Here is a 21122-nt window from a genome sequence, read left to right as displayed (position 1 = left end):
CAAATATTTGCATCTGCTTGCAAGTGGTAGACATATATAGGCAGTATGTTTTTTTCTTATATGATTTTTACTGCCAGGTGTGTGCACTCCTTAGCACTGTATACCCCAAATGCAAGTTAGGTGTCTGTTGAAAATGTAGAGAAAAAGAAGTTAATTTAAATTGAGTTCAGAGGAATAAAGCTGTCATGTCAGACGTTTTGCATTTAAAAAAATTTTTATTTCTAAGTTGCATTATGAAATAATTTTATGAAGATTCATCTATATGTAACTTGTTTAAATTGAGCAGTAAATTTCGTTTTACTTAAGTGTAAGTATTGATGTGAGACGTTGATGTTCATTTCTAATCTTTTTTTTTTCCCCCCAGCTCACCAGCGACTAGAACCAGCAACTCTGTCAGGGATTGTGGCATTTATCCTTAGTCTTTTATGTGCAGCTCTGAATTTAATTCGAGGCTTTCATGCCATAGAAAGTCTCCTGCAGGTACTGTGCTATTTTTGCAGTTTCAGGTGACTGTGCCTATTAATTCTGCTTGTTACACAATTGATTTAAATTGATTTGGATATTACCAGTGCATATTCAGATTTTGTATTCTTTATACCTACTCTAGTTTCCATTTCCTTTAAAAACACTGATTTCTAGTTGGCTTCTTTGACTTAATTAACACATATTTATTTACTACCTACTTGCAGGGGACACTGTTTAAAAGTATTATGGGGTCACCAAGCTATGTGTGACATGGGCCCTGCAGTCTCAGATCGCATAGAGTTGAGTTGGGGAGGCAAAGAAGTGCACAAATAATGTCAAGTACAGAGAATTTGCAGGAGGAGCAGTCAGTTTGAGTTAGGATAGGAGAAGGAAGCTCCGTGGAGGAAGGGTGAGTGAGATGTGGAAGAATCTGGACAGAGAGGAGTGGAAGAAAGAAGGCATTTGTGGGCAGGTTTTTATCCTACTTTGGGGTATTCCAACTGAGTTTTCTGCTCTTTTTCCTTTTTTTGTTGGTGGCTACTTGTGAAATCACTAAGTTCTTTAGATATTGTCACCTGCTTTGTTTTCCTGTGGAATTCTTCCAGAGACTATAGCTATCAGAAAATATCAGGTTATACTTTTTCTCTTATTCTTTGTAAACTTTTGAAAAACTTCCTTTCTTAAAGTTAAGCACATTTCAGCTTTTCTTCCCCTATTTCTACTCATTTTCTCTGAAGTTTTTTTAGCATTTCCACATTGTAAATTCGTTCTCTTTTTTTTTAGCCAGCATTACGCTAAGAATATCATTTGTAAAAATCCACTCAAGACACCTTATATTGTTTTTAAATTGCTGTTAGTTTGGGGAATACTCAAGAGAGTGCCATTTTGAGTACCCTCTGAATGTCCTCAATCATATGAAACCAATAGCAGAGGACATCACAGATTCCAGGCAGCTGAGCTGTCCCTCCAGGAGTCCAGGGTCTTCTCATGACTTCCCGATTCCTTTCCCAAACATCCTGGGCCTGCAGGTAAAGCCCCTCTTCCCATTCAGGCATAGGACAGCTGGCTACTATCCCTTGGCATTCCTGCCCCTGTTCCTTAGCCAGTTCAGCTTTATTCCAGGAAAAGTTTAATTTCGAGCCAGGTAAACAACCTGCCAGAAAGAAACAAAGGCAATTTGGAGACTGCTGATTGAAAAAGCTAATAAATAAGATCCTCTCTTGCTTTTTTTTTTTTTTTTTTTTTTTAAACTTGATGTAGTGGAAAGAGAACAGTAGCATAGGTGTGTGAAAAGTTGATTTTTGTTTGTGGAAGAGAGAGCGTCGCCTCCAGCTGAGCTACTGATTAGCTTGTGACCTTGAATAGCTCACCTTCCTTTCTGGTCCTCAGTTTCATTGCTTATGAAATGAAGGAGGAAAGTGGATTTGATGAGTATTTCTCTAAATATAGGACACATTTACACCTGCTTACACAACAGATGACTTTAGGTGGTAGAGGGACAAACATTTTTAATCTTAAGAGTTATGTATTTAATGTTTATTAATGTATAGTGTCTGTTTGGTAAGGAATACTAATTTCTATTAATGGTAGACATATAAAATTTCCTTTTAAAAGATATAAATTTTAATAAAAAGTCACCTTTATGAAATGTATTAGTAAATAATGATATAATTAGTATTTAAATTGGCAAAATTGTGAAGGTGGTACTCTAAGGCTAAAATTCTATTGTTAAAAAAATTCTAAAAAAAGGAAAAAAAAAAAAAGGAGTTCCCGTCGTGGCGCAGTGGTTAACGAATCGGACTAGGAACCATGAGGTTGCGGGTTTGGTCCCTGCCCTTGCTCAGTGGGTTAAGGATCCGGCGTTGCCGTGAGCTGTGGTGCAGCTCGGATCCCACGTTGCTGTGGCTCTGGCGTAGGCCAGTGGCTACAGCTCTGATTCGACCAAAAGTCTGGGAACCTCCATGTGCCGCGGGAGCGGCCCAAGAAATAGCAAAAGAAAAAAAAAAATTCTGTAGTTGTTTGAAATTAGCAAACTAATAAATAAGGGGAAGGAGCAGGCCTAGATAGAGAAAAGCAGGGCCTTTCCATCTGTGACTTAGAAGACAGTACATAAGTTGTAGAATCTGGAGTTTAGGCCACATTACTTCTAAGTTAATATTCAGGCAGGGCTGTTGTATCTCACAAAACCTTTTAAAAGGTAATTTTTTCAGGCACTCATATCCTATCCCTCCCCTTCTTGGACTGATTCTTTTTGCTGATTCAGAACTTGAGAACTAAGCAAGTAGTATAAACTACAGCTTTTCATGCTTCTGAGCTGCTATCCTTGACCCATACCTTCCTCTATTCCTATGATCAGTGTTTTTGCCGTATCACAGTTGAGGTTTTCAGAAGAACAGTAACTTAATTAAACTAATTACTGCTTATGTGTAACTGACGATAACTCTGAAATTTCTCAGCCTACTTATGTTTTTAAAAGACATTACAGACCAATTATCTCTCATGAACATAGATGCAAAAACCCTCAACAAAATGTTAGCGAATTGAATCCAACAGTTTATAAAAAGTATCACACACCACAACCAAGTGGGTTCTATTCCAGTTGTGCAAGGCCAATGCAACATTTGAAAATCAATTAATGTGATCCTTACATCGACAGGCCAAAGAAGAAAATCATATGATCATATCAGTAGATGATGAAAAAGCATTTGACAGAATCAGGATAAAACTCAGCAGACTAGGAATAAAAGGGAACTTCCTCAACTTGATAAAGAATATCTAGAGAAACTCCAATCGTATTTGATGAGAAACTAGATGTTTCCTTCCTAAGATGGAGAATAAGACAAGGATACCCCCTATCACCACTCCCTTTCAACATTGGAAGATCTAGTTAATGCAGTACGACAAGGAAAGAAAACAGAAGGTATACAGTTGGGGAAGGAAGAAATACAACTGTCTTCTTTCACAGATGACATGATTGTTATGTAGAAAATCCCAAAGAATCAACAAACTCCTACAACTAGTAAGTGATTATAACAAGGCCACAGGATCCAAGGTTAATATATAAACATCAACTGCTTTCTTGTATATCAGCAGGGAACAATTGAAATTGAAATTGGAGTTCCCATTGTGGCGCAGTGGTTAATGAATCCGACTAGGAACCATGAAGTTTCGGGTTCGATCCCTGGCCTCGCTCAGTGGGTGAAGGATCCGGCATTGCTTTGAGCTGTGGTGTAGGTCGCTGACACTGCACTGATCTGATGTTGCTGTTGCTGTGGCGTGGGCTGGCAGCTACAGCCCGGATTGGACCCCTAGCCTGGGAACTGGGTGTGGCCCTAAAAAGACAAAAGACAAGACAAAAGACAAAAAACAAAAACAAAAAGCAAAAGAACTGAACAGACACCTCACAGAAGTAGATATGCAGGTGGCAAATAAGCACATAAAAAAATGCTCAACATCATGTCACTAAGAAAATGAAAATTGAAACAACAGTAAAATACCACTAAACGTCTATTAGAATGGATCCAAAATCCAAAAAAAAACTGACAGTACCAAATGCTGATGAGAAAATGGAACAATACGAACTCTCATTCATTGTTGATGGGAAATCAAAATGATACAGTTTGGGAAACAGTTTGGCTGTTTCTCACAAAGCTAAACATAAACTTACCATATGATCCAGCAGTCATACTTCAGGTCTTATATGCCCAGATGAATAGAAAACTTAAATCCACACAAAAACTTGCACATGAATGTTTATATCTGCTTTTTTCTTTTTTCGTAATTTGAAAAAACTGGACATGTGTCCTTCAAAAGGTGAATGGGTAGACAAATTTTGGCATACAATGGAGTATTATTCAGTAATAAAAAGAAATGAACTGTCAAACCACAAAAAGACACGGCTAAACCTTAAGTATATATTGCGTAATGAAAGAGGACAGTTTGAAAAACCTATATACTATATGATTCCAATTATATGACATTCTGAGAAAGGCAAAACTCTAAAGGCATTAAGTAAAAAGATTAGTGGTTGCCAGAAGCTTGGAGGGAGGGAAGAAGGGATAAATAGTAGAAACATGGGATTTTTAGGGCAATAAAACTGTTGTTTATGTTGCTGTGATAGTGGTTATGTCATTATACATTTGTCAAAACCCACAGATTATATGACATAAAAGTGGCCCTAAAATAAACCATGGACTTTAAAATAAACCCTAGTGTGTCACTGTTGGCTTATCAGTAGTAACAAATGTATCATATTAATGTAAGATGTTAATGATAGAGGAGACTGAGTGGGGGAAAGGAGGTGTATGGGAGCTCTGCACTATCTGCTTAATTTTCTCTTAATCTAAAACAACTCTCCCTTTTAGTTTCTATCATTAGCACCTATTTTTGTCATTGTTTTGACTTGTATTGATTAAAAGGTCCTTTTTATTCTCACTAATGCCACTGAACTTGATACATACTCTTCTTAGCTTTCTCTTGGCTCATCATTGTATTTTGTGTTACCAATAATCTCTAGAGTTGCTGTAGATCTAGCTGAAAATCGGTAGTGTATTTCCTGAGTGTGAGCAATATATCAGTATTAATCGAAAATTTGCTTTTTTAAGGCTGTGCATTCTAAATATTCTTTCAAATGCTAAGAATGATTGCCACGTTTAACTTCTAGTATGTAACTTGGTGCCTGAGGCACATTTAAATTTGAGAACCCACATGAATCAGCATTCCTATGTATTGTTAATGTTGTTTGAAGATTCAGCACAAGTTCATTTCTTCTAGATTAGTAACTGACTCTTAGGGTGATGTGAGAGATTTATTAAAACACGAAGTACTGAAGTTTTTCTTTGGTATTTAAGTTCAGACCAGGGTGGTTTAGGATGAAGACTTTTTTTTAAGTTGGGAAATTTTATTTAGTCTTCGTAGTGAAGTGTAAATGAGATTATTTTCACTCATTTTTGTAGTTTGTTATGAATTTAGAGTTGTTAATAAGTTTATTGTGAATTGGCACCTCACGAATGCATTAGCTTTTATCACATTGGACTTATATTGCCTGTTTTCTTTTAAGGATCAGCCTTGAAACAATGATATTCATTAAGTTGAGGCCAACCTAGTTTACATGTTGTGTGTTAAAAAAAACTTAAGTATTCTGATACAGCAATAGAAATGCTCACCTGTAAGTCAGAATAACTCGGCCCCATCTGCCAGTAACTAACTTTGTAACCTTGGATGGGTTATTTTACCTTCTTGAATCTCATTTTCCTATTCTCTAAGAGGAAAATTTTAAACTATATAAGCTCAAGGACCACTTTAATACTAAGGTTCTAAACCCCTCTGCTTCTAAAATTGTTTGTAATAGCTACTACAAAGAGGAAGTAATCAACCTGCTTTATTTCTTGCGTTCCTTATTTTCCATAGATTTGTTACTACCTCTTCAAGAAATTACATATCAAAGTTAAATGGAAGTTTTTATTTATTTAGCGGTGTAATGTCTACGCTCAGATGCAGTGCTTGCTTGCTTTCAAAAGAAATAAAAGTGTTTTTCCTGAGTTCTATGCTTATTGTTAAAGAACTGGGTGAAAATATAAAGAAGAAAAATCATCCCCCAATTTTCCCTGTATTATATTAATACATACGCACACACATATACTTGTATGCACATCATATCCATTATATAACTTTGCGTCCTTTTTTTCGCTTAAGATTAAACAGTGAATGTCTCCCAATTACAAACATTTAAATAGTATCATCCTAATGCATTCGTGCTATTATATAATGATGCTTCTGCTTACCTCTTCATCCTTACCTTAAAAAAGATGTTCTTTTCCTTTATGTGTTAGTTTTCAAAGCAATGTATTGGTATCCTAGCAACTCTGAAGGTGAATGTGATTTTCAAAATTTTAAACTATGTACCTCTGCCCCACCTTCACCCCTTTTCCTGTCCACCTGGCCCCCACCCTGCTCCCACTTCTGTCCTCTCTGCCCAGTGTTTCCCCAACTTCTAGCTACTCCTTCACCTACATTTCATCTGCTGCTTCTCACTGGCTCTTTTCTCTCACCTCATAAACATGTTATGGCCTACTGATCTTTAAAAAACTAACAAAAAAGTCTCCAAAAAAACTCTCAGTGTACATTCCCTTTTAATATTTTGAAAACGTACACTACACTTGTTGCCCCCATTCCCTTAACTCTATTCTCTTAGTCTACTGTGAGGTCTTTCTGCCCTCATAATTCTTTCACACACTGACCATGAAGTTCACCGGTGTCTTTCTTGTTGCCAAATATTGCAGCCACTCTTGAGACCTTGTTTTGTGTGTTCCATTTGCCCCATCTCACACACTGTTCAGTTCTTCCTCTTAAAAAAACTCATCGTTTAATTTTAAAAATTATATTTATTTTAGAAAACAGAAGCAAATAAAACAGATCACTATTAATTGTTTGATGTGTTACCTTATTCCTCTGACATTATCTCATTCCTTCAGTTCCATGAAACAATTTTCTCCTGTTGTAGTTTTTCTTCTCTCTTCCTCTTCCTCAGTTTACGTGGTAAACTTTCTTCTTCCACATGCCTTGTGACCTGTCTTTTAAATAGTAGCGTTCCAGTGTCTTGTTCTTAGCTTATATTTGTCTAACTCCACACCTTCTCCTTGGATATATTTACAATGACTTTTTTTAAAAAGTTAATACATGCATAGCCACAGACAATCCGCGGTCATTCATACACACAGTAAAATGTGTACACGGTAAATTTCAAAGCCTGTAGTTTTCACAATAAATAATTCTTATTCTATTTCTCTTCCCCACAGTCAACCACTGGTATATCCTTCTAGAGAGATTATGTGCATATGCTACTACGTATGTATTTATATGTATATACTTATATAATATCCTTCAAAAATTATTCAGTTATAAATGGCAGTATACTCTTCATACTGATTCATATCTTTTTCTACCTAAAAATATGTGTATCATTTCATATCAGTATATAGACATTCTTTTTAGTGACTGCATAGCATTTTTTTTTATTTGTACCCCCATTTTCCCCTACCATACAACATTTTATTTTGAAAGAATTCAAACTTACAGAAAGATTAAAAAAAAAACGGTATACTTGGAAGTTCCCTTATGGTGCAGCAGGTTAAGGATCCAGCATTGCTGCAGCCGTGGAACAGGTTGCAACTGCACACAGTTCCATCCCTGGCCTGGGAATTTTCACATGCCTTGGAACCAAAAAAACAAACAAAACCAATACAAATAATACAGTTAACATCTACCTGTATACCTACCTAACTTTCTTTCTTCCTTTCTCTATTTTCTTTTTTCTGAGTCATTTGAAATTAAAATCATAGTTATTAAAACAGTGTATTCTGAAATTATTCAATATGTGTCATAATCACAATACCATTATTATACCAAAGAAATTGAAGATCAATGCAATATTATCTAATATAAAATCTATATTCCAGTTTCACAATTAAAAATTAACTCCAAATATACTTTATATATTTTTTTTCCTCACTCCAGTCTATCAGCCATTTGATTGTCATAGTCCTTTATTTCATTTAACTAGTATTTAAATACATGACTACTAAACTAGATCTCTAGGTTAAACTCTGCCCTGAAGCTGACTTAGGTGTCTACTAAACATAATTATTTGGATATCCCACTAGCAACTCCAAAATAGTATGTCCAAAATGAACACAGTATTTTATGTTCTCAAACCTATTTTTCCTCTTATATTCCCAACTTGGTATCATTCAAATGTTCTCTAAATAGGAGACCTTGGAGTCATCCTAGTGTTTTCTTTGAAACTGTGCAAGCTACTCCCTCTGCCTGGAATTCTCTTCCTACGAGTTCATCCTTCAGCATGCAAATTAAGCTTCACTTCCTCTGGCAAACCTTTCCTGGTCCTTTTTTTCTCCAAGCAGAATTACTTATAGAGAATTCCAAGTAGTTTCCCTTAGTACCCTATACGCACAGCTATCCCATTAGTTACCACTTCGGATAGGAATTGTTGGTTTCTGTATCTGCCTTCCTAATTAGAGGGTGAGCTTCTAGAGTTTATGTTGACTTGTTTTCTGTCCTTGGTCTCGTAACACAGTACTTGGCCCATAAGTTTTAATGAATGAATCTTTTATTGATTGGAAGATTATGTGTATAGACATTCTCTTTAGCAATTTAAAATAAAGTTTTTCAAAGCTCAGCTCAATTTGGCATGCATTTGTTGAATTTCTACTATGAGAACAGTTTTGTGCAAGTAGTAAAATTTATTTTCTGCCTTGAAGAAAAATTAGGATCTCATTGAGAAGACGAGGCCAATACATTAGAGGTTTATACAATACTGAAAGGTAATCCTACTTATTATCCATTGGATGATGCAGATAATAACTTCTGAGAGAGGAAAGTTAGAAAATATTTTTTCATTTAATGTTCTATTTGTTTGTAAATGTTATTTCATTGAATCTTTACAAGTTTTTTTTTTTTCAAAAAAAGGAAACTGAAGTTAAATAGTCCATAATCGTACAGCTGTTAAAGATTTGAATCCAGATCTGATGGATCCCAGAAACATGCTCTTAAATGTTCCAAAGGCAATTAAGAGAGTTATAAAGTGAGAATGTAAATTTAGGGAAAATACAATATTCAGTTGTAAGACAGCAATCAAATCAGTGTATATCCCCACAATTAAAGGTTATATAATTATTGCAAATTAAGTGGTTAAGAAATATTTATATCTAGAGAATATGAAATACTAAAAAATGTAAAAGTATGATTCCATTTTTTTAACATGCATATAGTTTTATACAGAGAGGATTGGAAGGAAGTACATAAATGGTTAGCATTTGGGAGAATTATCCCAAAGTTGTGATATTGTGGAGTATATGAGTTTCTTCTTTGTAACGATCTGTTCCAAATTTTTAACAGTGAAGGTAAACTTTTATTATGAAAAAAGGTCATTTAAAGGACTAAAGAAAAAACAATCAAGCAGAACTTATTTAAAAGTCTTAGAATGATTAAAGTAGAAAGGTTTTATGTTGACTTTCCTTGTCTCTGGGATAGAACCAGCCTAACCACCCCAGCCAGATTAATGGTTTCTGTTTTAAGATCATCTCACTAGATAAGCCTTTCCCTCTGCCTTACAGGTACTTCTTTGCTCAATAGCAAAAGGAAAAGAAATTTTCTCTTTATATTATTTCATGAGGACATGGTCATGAGGGAGTTCCCGTCGTGGCTCAGTAATAATGAACCTGACTAGTATCCACGAGGATGCGGGTTCAGTTTCTGGCCTCGCTTGGTGGGTTAAAGATCTGGTGTTGCCATGAGCTGTGGTGTAGGTCTCAGATGCGGCTCAGATCTTGTGTTGCTGTGGCTGTGGTGTAGGCCAGCAGCTGAAGCTCCAGTTCAACCCCTAGCCTGGGAACTTCCATATGCTGAAGGTGAAGCCCTAAAAAGACAAAAAAAAAAAAAAAAAAGACATGGTCATCCCATGTCTTGTGGGAATTTTTTATTGTATAAAGAGATTTTTTTTCTATAATAAGGACCGAAGTTAATGTTCCTGCCAGAAAAAAGAAATTTAATGCTCCTGCCTGGGCTTTATGTTCTATTCCATAAAAACATTGAAAGAAATTATAAATATTGATACTTAAGAGAAATTAAAAAGTAATAGAAAAAATAGATTGTTACATGTTTCCATTACTTTTTTTTTTTAAGAAATAGTTTATGCATGATCCATCTCAGGTTTCCTCTGGGTGGCTCTTTTTCTAGTAATATCGGGAATGACTATCTCCTCATTGAGCTTTAGCACACTCTAGTGGACAGCAGCTTTTCAGTTTGGGTTGTGACTTTTAAAAAAAATTTTTTTTTAAATCATGCCAAATGACTTTATTGGACAGTTCAATGATGTGCTTGTTGGATGGTAAAATTTGTCAATATTGATTTGAGTCAAGTAGTAAGGCTAGTCAGCAGGCCTAATTAGGCTGTTGGGTATTGTATATTTTTGTGTGGTTTCTTTAGTAGAGAGAAGAGGCTTTTTACATTCCATCGAAACTTGTTTCCACTGGCTTTTTGACTGTGTGTAAATGTTGTCATAACCTATCCTGATGGATTGTTTTTGGATATGGGCTTCCACCAGAAAAAGAGAAAGTAATTTTTTATTTTGTTTTTGCAGAGTGATGGTGAGGATTTTAATTACATTGTTGCATTTTTCCTTGGAACAGCAGCCTGCCTTTATCAGGTAGGTTCTCTCCTATTTTTAAGAAACACATTCCCATCATTGCCTGTTTCAGGTATCAGTTCTGGTAATTCCTGTATACTTTAAATAAATAAAAATAATGTCTGTGTTCTTTGCCTCTCCCTTAATTTGAGCCTCTGTGATCCTTTTGAATGGAAATAGATCCCAGTGAACTAGTGTTAACCCTCTCCTGTGCCAGGGCTTCAGTGGTAGCATGTCATCTACCCGTGGCAGTAAAGGCTAATTCTGGTAACTTATTCAGCTTCCAGACTCTACTTTTACTTCAGGCTGAGGATTTTGTACTCTTGGGAAAGTCTTTGAATAGGGGGTAGCAAGAGCGGGCTTTCCGAATATTTAATTTAGCAGTGATGAATAGGATGAATTATCAGAGCAGAGAGACTAGAAGTGAGGAAATTAGATGAGAGGTGATTACATTACTTTAGGCAGAAGGTAATGAAAACCTAAACTCTGGTAATGGCAGTAGGGATAGGAAGAAAAAGGATGCTGAGAAGGACGACTCACCAGTTCTCGAAGACAGAATAGATCTGAGACTTTAGGAAGGAGGAAGTTTTGCACCCAAGTGATAGGGAGATGTGTACTCCCATTTCCAAGGCCAGAGGAGGCATAGATTTATCGGGAAGGGAGAGGTCACCATACCAATTACCCAGACACAAGAATGTCTTTTCTAAAATGTGTTAGAATAATCTAGGCCTTTTGACATAACTTTTGTAAATAACACATTTTTTTGTTTTGCATAGAAAAACATTAGAAAGATTCAGGACTTCAAATAAAAAGAGGATGTATTAGAAATTTTAGATAAGCAATGAGATCTAGCTGTATAGCCCAGGGAACTATGTCTAGTCACTTGTGATGGAACATGATGGAGGATAATGTGAGAAAAAGAATGTGTATGTATGTGTGTGACTGCATATATATGTATGTGTGTGTGTGACAGAAGACTGTAAAGCAACTATAATGGAAAAAAATAAAGATTTTTTTTTTTTTTGGTCTTGATAGGGCTGCACCCACAGCATATGGAGGTTCCCAGGCTGGGGTCAAATCGGAGCTGTAGCCGCCGGCCTACACCACAGCCACAGCAATGCAGGATCCAAGCTGTGTCTGCAGCCTACACTACAGCTCACAGCCACACCAGATCCTTAACCCACTGAGCGAGGCCAGGGATCAAACCCGAGTCCTGTTGGATGCTAGTCAGGTTTGTTAACCACTGAGCCGCGACGGGAACTCCAAAAAAATCATTTTAAAAAAAGAAATTTTAGTTTCAGTGGCCCCATATTGAAAATCCTTTAATTTTTCGTAATCATTTATATTAACTTCAGAAATTGTTTTTCTGTCATATTTGACAGATTGAATTATAATGAATGACATTTCATGCATAAATTTGAAAATTTGTATTTGTTGATGTCACAAATAATTTAATTTTATGAAATATTCTTGTGTAGATTTTCTACTGTAATCTCTACAGTCCTGTCACACAGGGTATATTATTCTCATTTTTGAAAAGGATAAATCTGAGGTGGTTTCTCAGTACTGTCCTGAGATCACATAGCTAATAAGTGGTGGAGTCAGAACTTAACACTGAATCTTCTGATTTTAAATGTCATATTCATTCCACTATATCATTCTGTCTCCAAGCAAAATTCCTATATATGCATGATTTTTTTTTTTTTTGTCTTTTTAGAGCCACACTGGCAGCTTATGGAGGTTCCCAGGCTAGGGGTTTAATCGGAGCTACAGCTGTCGGCCTGCGCCAAAGCCACAGCAATGCCAGATCCTCAACCTCGATCTGGCGAGGCCAGGGATGGAACCCACAACCTCACGGTTCCTAGTTGGATTCGTTTCCGCTGCGCCATGATGGGAACTCCTGTATACATGGTTTGTTGCCTTTTCCTCCAGGACTTAGGTACTTATGGAATCCCAGAGTGCAGCCAGAAAGAGGTTATCTTGATACGGAACATTTAAAATAGGAAATCAGAGGAAGTCTCGAGAAAGTTGACACTTACTTTTCTCTCAGTGTTTCATTTTGAAAGCATTCAAACTTACAGAAAAGTTGAAAAACTAGTGTACCTAGAATCACCAGATGTTAACATTTTGCAACATTTGCTTTCTCTCTCTCTTTGTATGTTTGTGCATATAATGTGTGTAGGCATTGTTTATAAAGTAAGTTGCAGGGAAAAATGAATATGTAAAGTTGTTTTTCTTATTAAATATTTTGAGATAATTATAGACTCATGCGAAGTCCTGTATAACCTTTACCTGTTTCCCCCGGATGGTACTGTCTTGCAAAGCTGTAATATGGACTACAACCAGGATATTGATGTTGATGCCATCAAGGTATAGAACAATCCTGTCACCGTGAAGACTCCTCATGTTGCGTTTTATAGTTCCCTCCTGCCCCAATCCCTCCTTAATCTCTGGCAACCACTAATGTGTTCTCCATTAATATAATATTCTGGAGTTCCCCTCGTGGTGCAGTGGTTAACGAATCTGACTAGGAACCATGAGGTTGCAGGTTCAGTCCCTGGCCTTGCTCAGTGGTTTAACGATCCGGCGTTGCCGTGAGCTGTGGCATAGGTTGCAGACACAGCTCGGATCCTGCATTGCTGTGGCTCTGGTGTAGGCCGGCGGATGCAGCTCTGATTCGACCCTTAGCCTGGGAACCTCCATATGCTGTGGGAGTGGCCCTAGAAAAGGCAAAAAGCCAAAAAAAAAAACAAAAAAACCCCACATTAAAAAATATAATATTCTCATTTTGAGCATGTAATATGAATGAAACATATAGTACATAACTTTTTGTGATTGGCATTTTTTTCTCAGCATAATTTTTGGGGGATTTATCTAAATCGTTGTATATATCAGTGGTTTGTTCCTTTTTTTTGCTGAATTGTATTCTGTGGTATGGCTGTATCACAGTTTGATTATTCACTCATTCCAAGGACATCTAAGTTGTTTCTGGTTTTTGATTCTTATAAATAAAGCTGCAGTGAACATTCATGTACAGTTTTTTATGTTAACATAAGTCTCCATTTCTCTGAGATAAATGCCCAGGAAATGCAATTGCTAAGTTGTGATAGTGCATGGTAGCTGCATGTTTATTAAGAGACAAACTCTTTTCCACAGTAGTGTACCATTTTATACTTCCACCAGCATTGTGTCAGCAACCCAGTTTCTCTGCATCCTTACCAGCATCTAGTATTGTTGCTATTTTTAATTTTATTTATTTTTATTTATTTTTTGTCTTTTTTGGGGGCCACACCCACAGCATATGGAAGTTCCCAGGCTAGGGGTTGAATTGGAGCTTCAGCTGTGGGCCTACACCACAGTCACCAATGCCAGATCCAAGCCACGTGTGTGACTTACACCACAGCTCATGTCAATGCTGGATCCTTAACCCCTAACCCGCTGAGCGAGGTCAGGGATCAAACCTGCATCCTCATGGATACTAGTCAGATTTGTTTCTGCCCAGCCACAGCAGGAACTCCCCCTTTTTTTTCTTTTTTTTTTTCTAGTGGCCATGCCTGTGGCATATGGAAGTTCCCAGGCTAGTGGTTGAGTCAGAGCTACAGCTGCTGGCCTACGCCACAGCCACAGCAGCCACAGCCACAGCAGCTCAGGATCTGAGCCGCATATGCGACCTACATCACAGCTCATGGCAACGTTGGATCCTTAACCCACTGAGCAAGGCCAGGGATTGAACCCGCATCCTCATGGTTACTAGTTGGGTTTGTTACCACTGAGCCACAATGGGAACTCCCACGAACTCCTGTTTTTTTATTTTAGCCACTCTCATAGGTATGTAGTGATAGCTCATTGTGGTTTCAATTTGCACTAATGGCTAATGATGTTGAATGTAATTTCATGTGTTTGTCACCTGTATATCATCTGTCATGAACATGTACGTTTGTGTTTTTTGCCTATTTTCTAATTGGATTGTTTGTCTTTTACTGTTGACTGTTGAGTTTGAGAGTTCTTTATATATTTCAGATATTAGTCCTTTGTCAGATACATACTTTGCAAACATCTTCTCCCAGTTTTAGCTTGTCTTTTCATCCTCTTAACAGGGTCTTTTGCAGAACAAATATTTTACATTTTTATGAAGTTAAATTTATCAGTTTTTTTCCTTTTATGGATCTTGCTTATAGTGTTAAGGCTAAGAACTATTTGCCCACCCCCAGATCCTAAAGATCTTTTCTTATGTGTTTTTTTCCCTGAAAGTTTTATAGTTTTTTTTTTTTTACATTTAAATCCGTGATGCATTTAGAGTTAAGTTTTGTATAATAAGTAAGATTTTTTGGTTTTTGGTTAAGTTCTCCAGCACTATTTGGTGAAAAGCCTTTTTTTTCTCTACTGAGTTGCTTTTGCATTAAAAATAAAATCAGTTAAGTGTGTTTTTGTGGGTCTGTTTGTGGGTTCTGTATTCTGTTCCATTGATCTAAGTGTCTCTCCCTCTGCCAGTACCATGTAGTCTTGATTACTGCACTATTTAATACATCTTAAAAATAGTTATAAAACTATTCAAATAATGTTTTATAATGATTGAATTATGGTGGTTTGTGTTTTATGAAAAAAAGGTCCATTTCACTTATCAGATTTCGTGTGTCAAGTTGGTTGCAACTTTCCCTTAGTAGGATATATAGTGATACTCCATTTCATTCCTCATACTGATAATTTGTATATTCTCTTTTATCAGTCTTACATGTTAATTTCATTGATCTTTTCACTGAGCCTGCATTTTGTTTTACAAGTTTTGTTTTTTTTTTGTCTTTTGTCTTTTGTCTTTTTAGGGCCACACTTGGTGACATATGGAGGTTCCCAGGCTAGGGGTCGAATCAGAGCTACAGCTGCCAGCCACACCACAGCCACAGCAACGCCAGATCCAAGTCGTGTCTGCGACCTACACCACAGCTCACACCAACACCGGATCCTTAACCCACTGAACAAGGCCAGGGATCAAACCTACAACCTCATGGTTCCTAGTCAGATTTGTTTCCACTGCACCATGAGGGGACTCCCCTATTTTCTATTTTATTGATTTTTGCACTTAACCTATATTATTTCTTTTTTCTTTTTATGGCTGCACCTGTGGTATATGGAAGTTCCTGGGCTAGGAGGTCAAATTGGAACTGCACCTGCAGCCTATGCAACAGCCACAGCAATACCAGATCTGAGCCACATCTGTGACCTGTGCCACAGCTTGTGACAGTGCTGATCTGTAACCCACTGAGCAGGCCCAGGGATTGAACCCACATTCTCACAAACAAAATGTTGGGTTCTTAACCCACTGAGCCACAGTGGAAACTCCCTATTATTTCTTTCCTCATGCTCGCTTTGAGTTTATTTTGCTTTTCTTTTTCTAGGTTCTTGAGATAGAAGCTTAGATGATTTGATTTGAGAATTTTCTCTTTTGTAATATATATGTTTAGTGTTATAAATTTCCCTCAGCATTCGTTAACTGCATTCCATACATTTTGAGATGGTATGTTTTCATTTTCATTTAACTCAGTGTATTTAAAAAAAATTCCCTGCAATTTCCTCTTTGATGCATGAATTATTTAGAATTGGGTAGCATAGTTTCCAAGTGTTTGGATATTTTCTGATTCTTTCCATTATTGATTTCTACTTTGATTTCATTGTAGGTGGAAAACATATTCTGTGTGCTTTCAGTTATTTTATATTTCAGTTATTATATATTTGTCCTGTGGCCCAAAATATGGTCTGTCTTGGTATATGTTGCATGGGCACTTGATCAGAACGTGTATTCTGCTTTGTTGAGTGGGTGTTCTCTAAATGTTGATTAGATCATGTTAGTTGATGCTGTTGTTCAGTTCTTACATATCCTTGCTGATTTTCTGGCTGGTTCTATCAGTTGTTGAGAGAGGAGTATTGAAGCTTTCATCTATGTTTATGTATTTCTCTTTTCAGTTCTGTCAGTTTTTGCCTCAAGTTTTTTGCAGCTCTGTTATTTGACTCATACACATTTAGGGTTGCAGTGTCTTCTTGATTGATGGATCCATTTATAATTATATAATAACCCTCTCTGTCCCTGGTTGTTTTTTACTTTCTTGAAATATTTTATATTTATCCAATAGTAATATAGCTACTTGTGCTTACCTTTGATGAATATTTGCATTTATATCCTTTCCCATCCTTTTAACTTGGCTGTGTCATTTGAAGTGAATTTCTGGTAGATAACATAGAGTTCATTTATGTTTTTTAATCCATCCTGTCAATCTCTCTCTTTTGATTGCTGTATTTAAGCCATTTCTATTCAGTGTAGTTATTGATATGTTAGGACTTAAGTCTCCCATCATACTTTTTAACTTTTTCATTTTTCTGTTTTCTCTTTCCTGTCTTCCTGTGGGTTACTTGAACAAACTTTTAGAACTTCATTTTGCTTTTCTATGATATTTTTGAGTGTGTCTCTTTGCACATATTTTTAAATAGTTGCTCTAGGTATTTCATTTTACCTGCTTATCTCAGTTTTCTGGTGTCATCATTTTACGAGTTCAAGTGAAGCATAGGAAGTATACCTTCCTTTCTGTCACCTTGTCCTCCTCTATTCCTAATATAATTGTCTTAAATAGTTCCTCTGCATATATGTAGAACCACGTCACTGTTATAGTTTTTACTTTAACCATCAAACATAATTTTAGAAAGTTCTTAAATTAAAAAGCCAAGCCTGTTGTATTTATCCGTGTTTTTTCTGTGATCCTATTCTAGCCAGTGTTCTAAGATTCCTTCTGAACACTGTTTCCTTTCTATCTATAGAACTCCTTTTATCCATTATTTTAGAGTACATTCGTAGGTGATAAATTCTCTCAGTCTTCTCTCATCTGAGAATATCTTTGTTTCCCCTTCATTCCTAAAGGATATTTTTGTTGGATATAGCATTTTGGATTAACAGTTGCTTTCTTTCAGCATTTGAAAAATATTGCTCCACTCTTTGCTGGCCGTCATGGTTTCCAATGAGAAATCCATTGCCTTGTTAATGCCAAGTGGAGGTGAATGTCCAGAGTCTCACCTGGTCTCCACTGACACTGCAGGGCTGGGATGAGGGAGTCACTACTATTGAATGGAATTAAAGTTCTGGCTTCCCACTTGCCTTCCCTGAAGCCCTGGAGGGTAAGAACATCTCCTTACGGCATCATAGATTTCCCATATAGGCATCGATAGGGTGAGTGTGGGTAGTCACAGGTTTTGTTTTGTTTTTGGTATGTTTGGCTGGAGTAAGATAGTTATTATGTAAAAGTTCTCTATCTTGGTAAGGTGCCCCTTTCTTGGTCTTTTGGCTAAAGAGAGCAAGGTTTTTATTGAGTGTTTTTTGTTTTGGGTTTTTTTGGTGTGCACCCATTGGTATTTCTGGTTGCCAGCTTCTTCAGCTTCAAGTGTGGGATATATGAGGTAAAAAAGAAAAAGAAAAAATGAAAACTTTAGGTAATTTACCTCTGTCATTCCTTGGATCTCAAGGTCCTCAGCCTGTCTGCCTTCTTCTCTCCATCATCCAGAGTCATCTTTTGCTTGTTTGATAAATAGTGTCCAGGGTTTTTAGTTGTGCCCAGTGGGAAGAATAAGAGAAAGTACATCAACTCCATCTTCCCAGAAGCAGAAGTTTCTACATGGTTGTTTTTAAAGTAAATTGCAAGGAGTTCCCATTGTGGTGCAGCAGAAATGAATCCGACTGGTATCCATGAGGTTGCAGGTTTGATCCCTGCCCTCGCTCAGTGGGTTAAGGATCCGGCATTGCCATGAGCTGTGGTGTAGGTCGCAGTCACTTCTCGGATCCCGTGTTGCTGTGGCTGTGGCGTAGGCCAGCAGCTGTAGTTCCGATTTGCCCCCTAGCCTGGGAACGTCCATATGCCGCAGGTGCAGCCCTTAAAAAAAAAAAAAAGTAAATTACAAGCAGCAAATATTTCACTTCTATAAACTTCAGCATGCTTCTTTTGAGAACAAAGACATCCTTCTACGTAACCATGATAACCTTTATCACACCCAGGAAATATGACATTGATATAAAATTATCTAATATAGGATTCAGATTCAGATTCTGATGTCTCCAAAATGGTCTTTATAGCTCTTTTCCTCCAATTCCAGATTGCGCATTGTGTTTGGTTATTATATATCTTTTAATCAACAATGCTATTTTCTGGCCTTTTTGTTCTATTTTGTTTTGTTTTTTATCTTTCATAATATTGACATTTTTAAATTTAATTTTATTTTTTGTCTTTCGTCTTTTTAGGACCGCACCCTAAGTGGCGAGGATTTGTGGGGCAGGGGAATACTTTCTTTGCTGTATTATCTAAATTAGCACTCATTATCTCCTCTGTTCTATTTTTCAGTCTTTTTACCTTTTCCAGAGTATAGCTACTTGATTATATATGTGTGTGTTTGTCTCCCCCATTAGAATGTAAGCTCCATGTGAGTGAGTACTTGTTTACTTAAAGCTAAAGAACAGGAGTTCCCATTGTGGCTCAGTGATAATGAACACAACTAGTATCCCTGAGGATGTGGGTTCAATCCCTGGCATTGCTCAGTGGGTTAAGGATCCAGTGTTGCTGTGAGGTTCGGTGTAGGTCATAGATGCAGCTGTAGCTTCGATTCGACCCCTAGCCTGGGAACTTCCATATGTTGCAGGTGTGGCCCTAAAAAAAAAAGAAAAAAAAAAAAAACTAAAGCAAACTAAAGAACAATGCCTGTGTTGTAGCACACATTCAATAAATATCCATTGAATGAATTCTCTCTCAAATGTTCACTCAGATCCTATACCTAGCTGAGCTCTTTCGATATGGGGGATTGGCAAATATTTATTAATTTCATTAATATTCAGATTCAAGTTATATGAGCCCATTTTGCTAAATAGCTTGCGTGAGTTTTTTGTGCTTTCTGGAATAGAACCCCCTTGACCCTGAGAATGCTTCTTAGTTGCCTGTCATCTTGAAGAATTTGTTTAGCCTGTTTGCAAGGGAGTTATCCATTTAAAATGTGATACAAAATGCTTTTTCTTTTGAAAAATGAAAAACATAAAAGGAAAAATCTATTTCCCTTTTAAGGTGTAGAGCTTTCATAGTTGAATGTCTTAAAGATGTTACATTATCTTATCTGTAGTTGAAAAATCCCCTTATTCCACTCTCATATTTTACCCTGTGACCTATTAGAGTTTTATAGTAGAAGCATCTATTTCTTTTCCTATAACCCTAATCATCTTTCATTTTTATATTTTCAACAGTGTTACTTACTTGTCTACTACACCGGCTGGCGGAATGTCAAATCTTTTTTGACTTTTGGCTTAATCTGTCTATGCAACATGTATCTCTATGAACTGCGCAACCTCTGGCAGCTTTTCTTTCATGTGACTGTGGGAGCATTTGTTACACTACAGATCTGGCTAAGGCAAGCCCAGGGCAAGGCTCCTGATTATGATGTCTGACACCATCCTTCAGACTATTGCCTTGGCTTCGGGGGAAGGAGGAGGGAGCATATCTTAACTACCACTGTGATGAAGCACCTGTTCACCACAAAGAAGCTCTGTTTTCTCTCTCTCCAACTGTCTTTTTTGCTTTAAGTCAGCATAGCATGCCTGTGAGCATGCATTACCTGTTAGGCAAACTTCTCTCAGCAGAATGTTGGCCATGAGGTTATCATTCGGAAGATGAGGAGACGCCATGGCAGCGGAAGAATAGTCAGTCACCATTGGAAGACTTGGCCAGCAGCCGTGGCTGGAGGGTTGAGTCAAAAAGTATGTGTGGTACTTTCTCTGAGAACCAAGCAGGAGCTCTACAACCCCAGTTTGCCTTTGTGAGGCATTAGTGTAGACCAAATAAAAAGATGCTGCAGTGAATTAGAAAGTTTATGTGTAAAACATGACTTGCTGAATATCAGATTATTTGCACATTTATGGTACCATGAGTTTATGAAGTCTAAATTGGTGTGGAGTTAATTCCTTTTCCTTTTATGTTTTTGCTTGAATCTAAACTCTGGAAATTGCCCAGTGTAGAAGAAGGCTGTGGTAAGCTCATCCTTGGCTTTCCTTTCACAAGTATTGAATACTCATCCTTTCACAAGTATTGAAAACACAGTGACACATGTTTTTTTCTTAGACTATGTTTATACTTTCTTTTGGAATAACTTTTGAAAATATGATTTGTTAGACCATAACCATTGTTTCCCAGACTTCAATCACTTGAGTATTATACATGCTATGATTTACTTAATATTCATCTTTTAAATTTTAAAATATTTCAAAAAGAAACTAACCTCTACTCCAGGTGGAAAACCAGCATCAGATTGCTATAAATAAAAGATAACAACAAAATAAATACAATTAAAACAAAAAATGTTATTAAATTCTACCTAAATACCAGTGCAAGTCAAGGCTCTGAATCCAAGAAGCCTGCTCTTTTGTTGCAGTGAGAGATGTTACCCA

General features: G+C 36.9%; 1 protein-coding gene across 3 annotated transcripts in view; it reads left to right on the top strand.

Annotated features, from left to right (window-relative positions):
- The window catches only part of SEC22A (SEC22 homolog A, vesicle trafficking protein), a 74238-nt gene extending 53701 nt beyond the window's left edge, over positions 1-20537 (top strand). For 2 of the 3 annotated variants that reach the window (XM_047790686.1, XM_047790694.1), the window contains 3 exons: positions 365-480; positions 10622-10687; positions 19926-20537. In XM_047790686.1, the coding sequence (XP_047646642.1) occupies positions 365-480; positions 10622-10687; positions 19926-20126 (383 nt within the window). In that variant the 3' untranslated portion in view covers positions 20127-20537. The remainder of the gene's footprint in view (positions 1-364; positions 481-10621; positions 10688-19925) is intronic. The other variant, XM_047790704.1, reaches the window with a different exon arrangement.
- Positions 20538-21122: the final 585 nt, after the last annotated feature.

Source organism: Phacochoerus africanus, chromosome 1, assembly GCF_016906955.1.
Source record: "Phacochoerus africanus isolate WHEZ1 chromosome 1, ROS_Pafr_v1, whole genome shotgun sequence".
Taxonomy (NCBI): Eukaryota; Metazoa; Chordata; class Mammalia; order Artiodactyla; family Suidae; genus Phacochoerus; species Phacochoerus africanus.
This window is presented reverse-complemented; position numbering and strand designations above follow the sequence as displayed.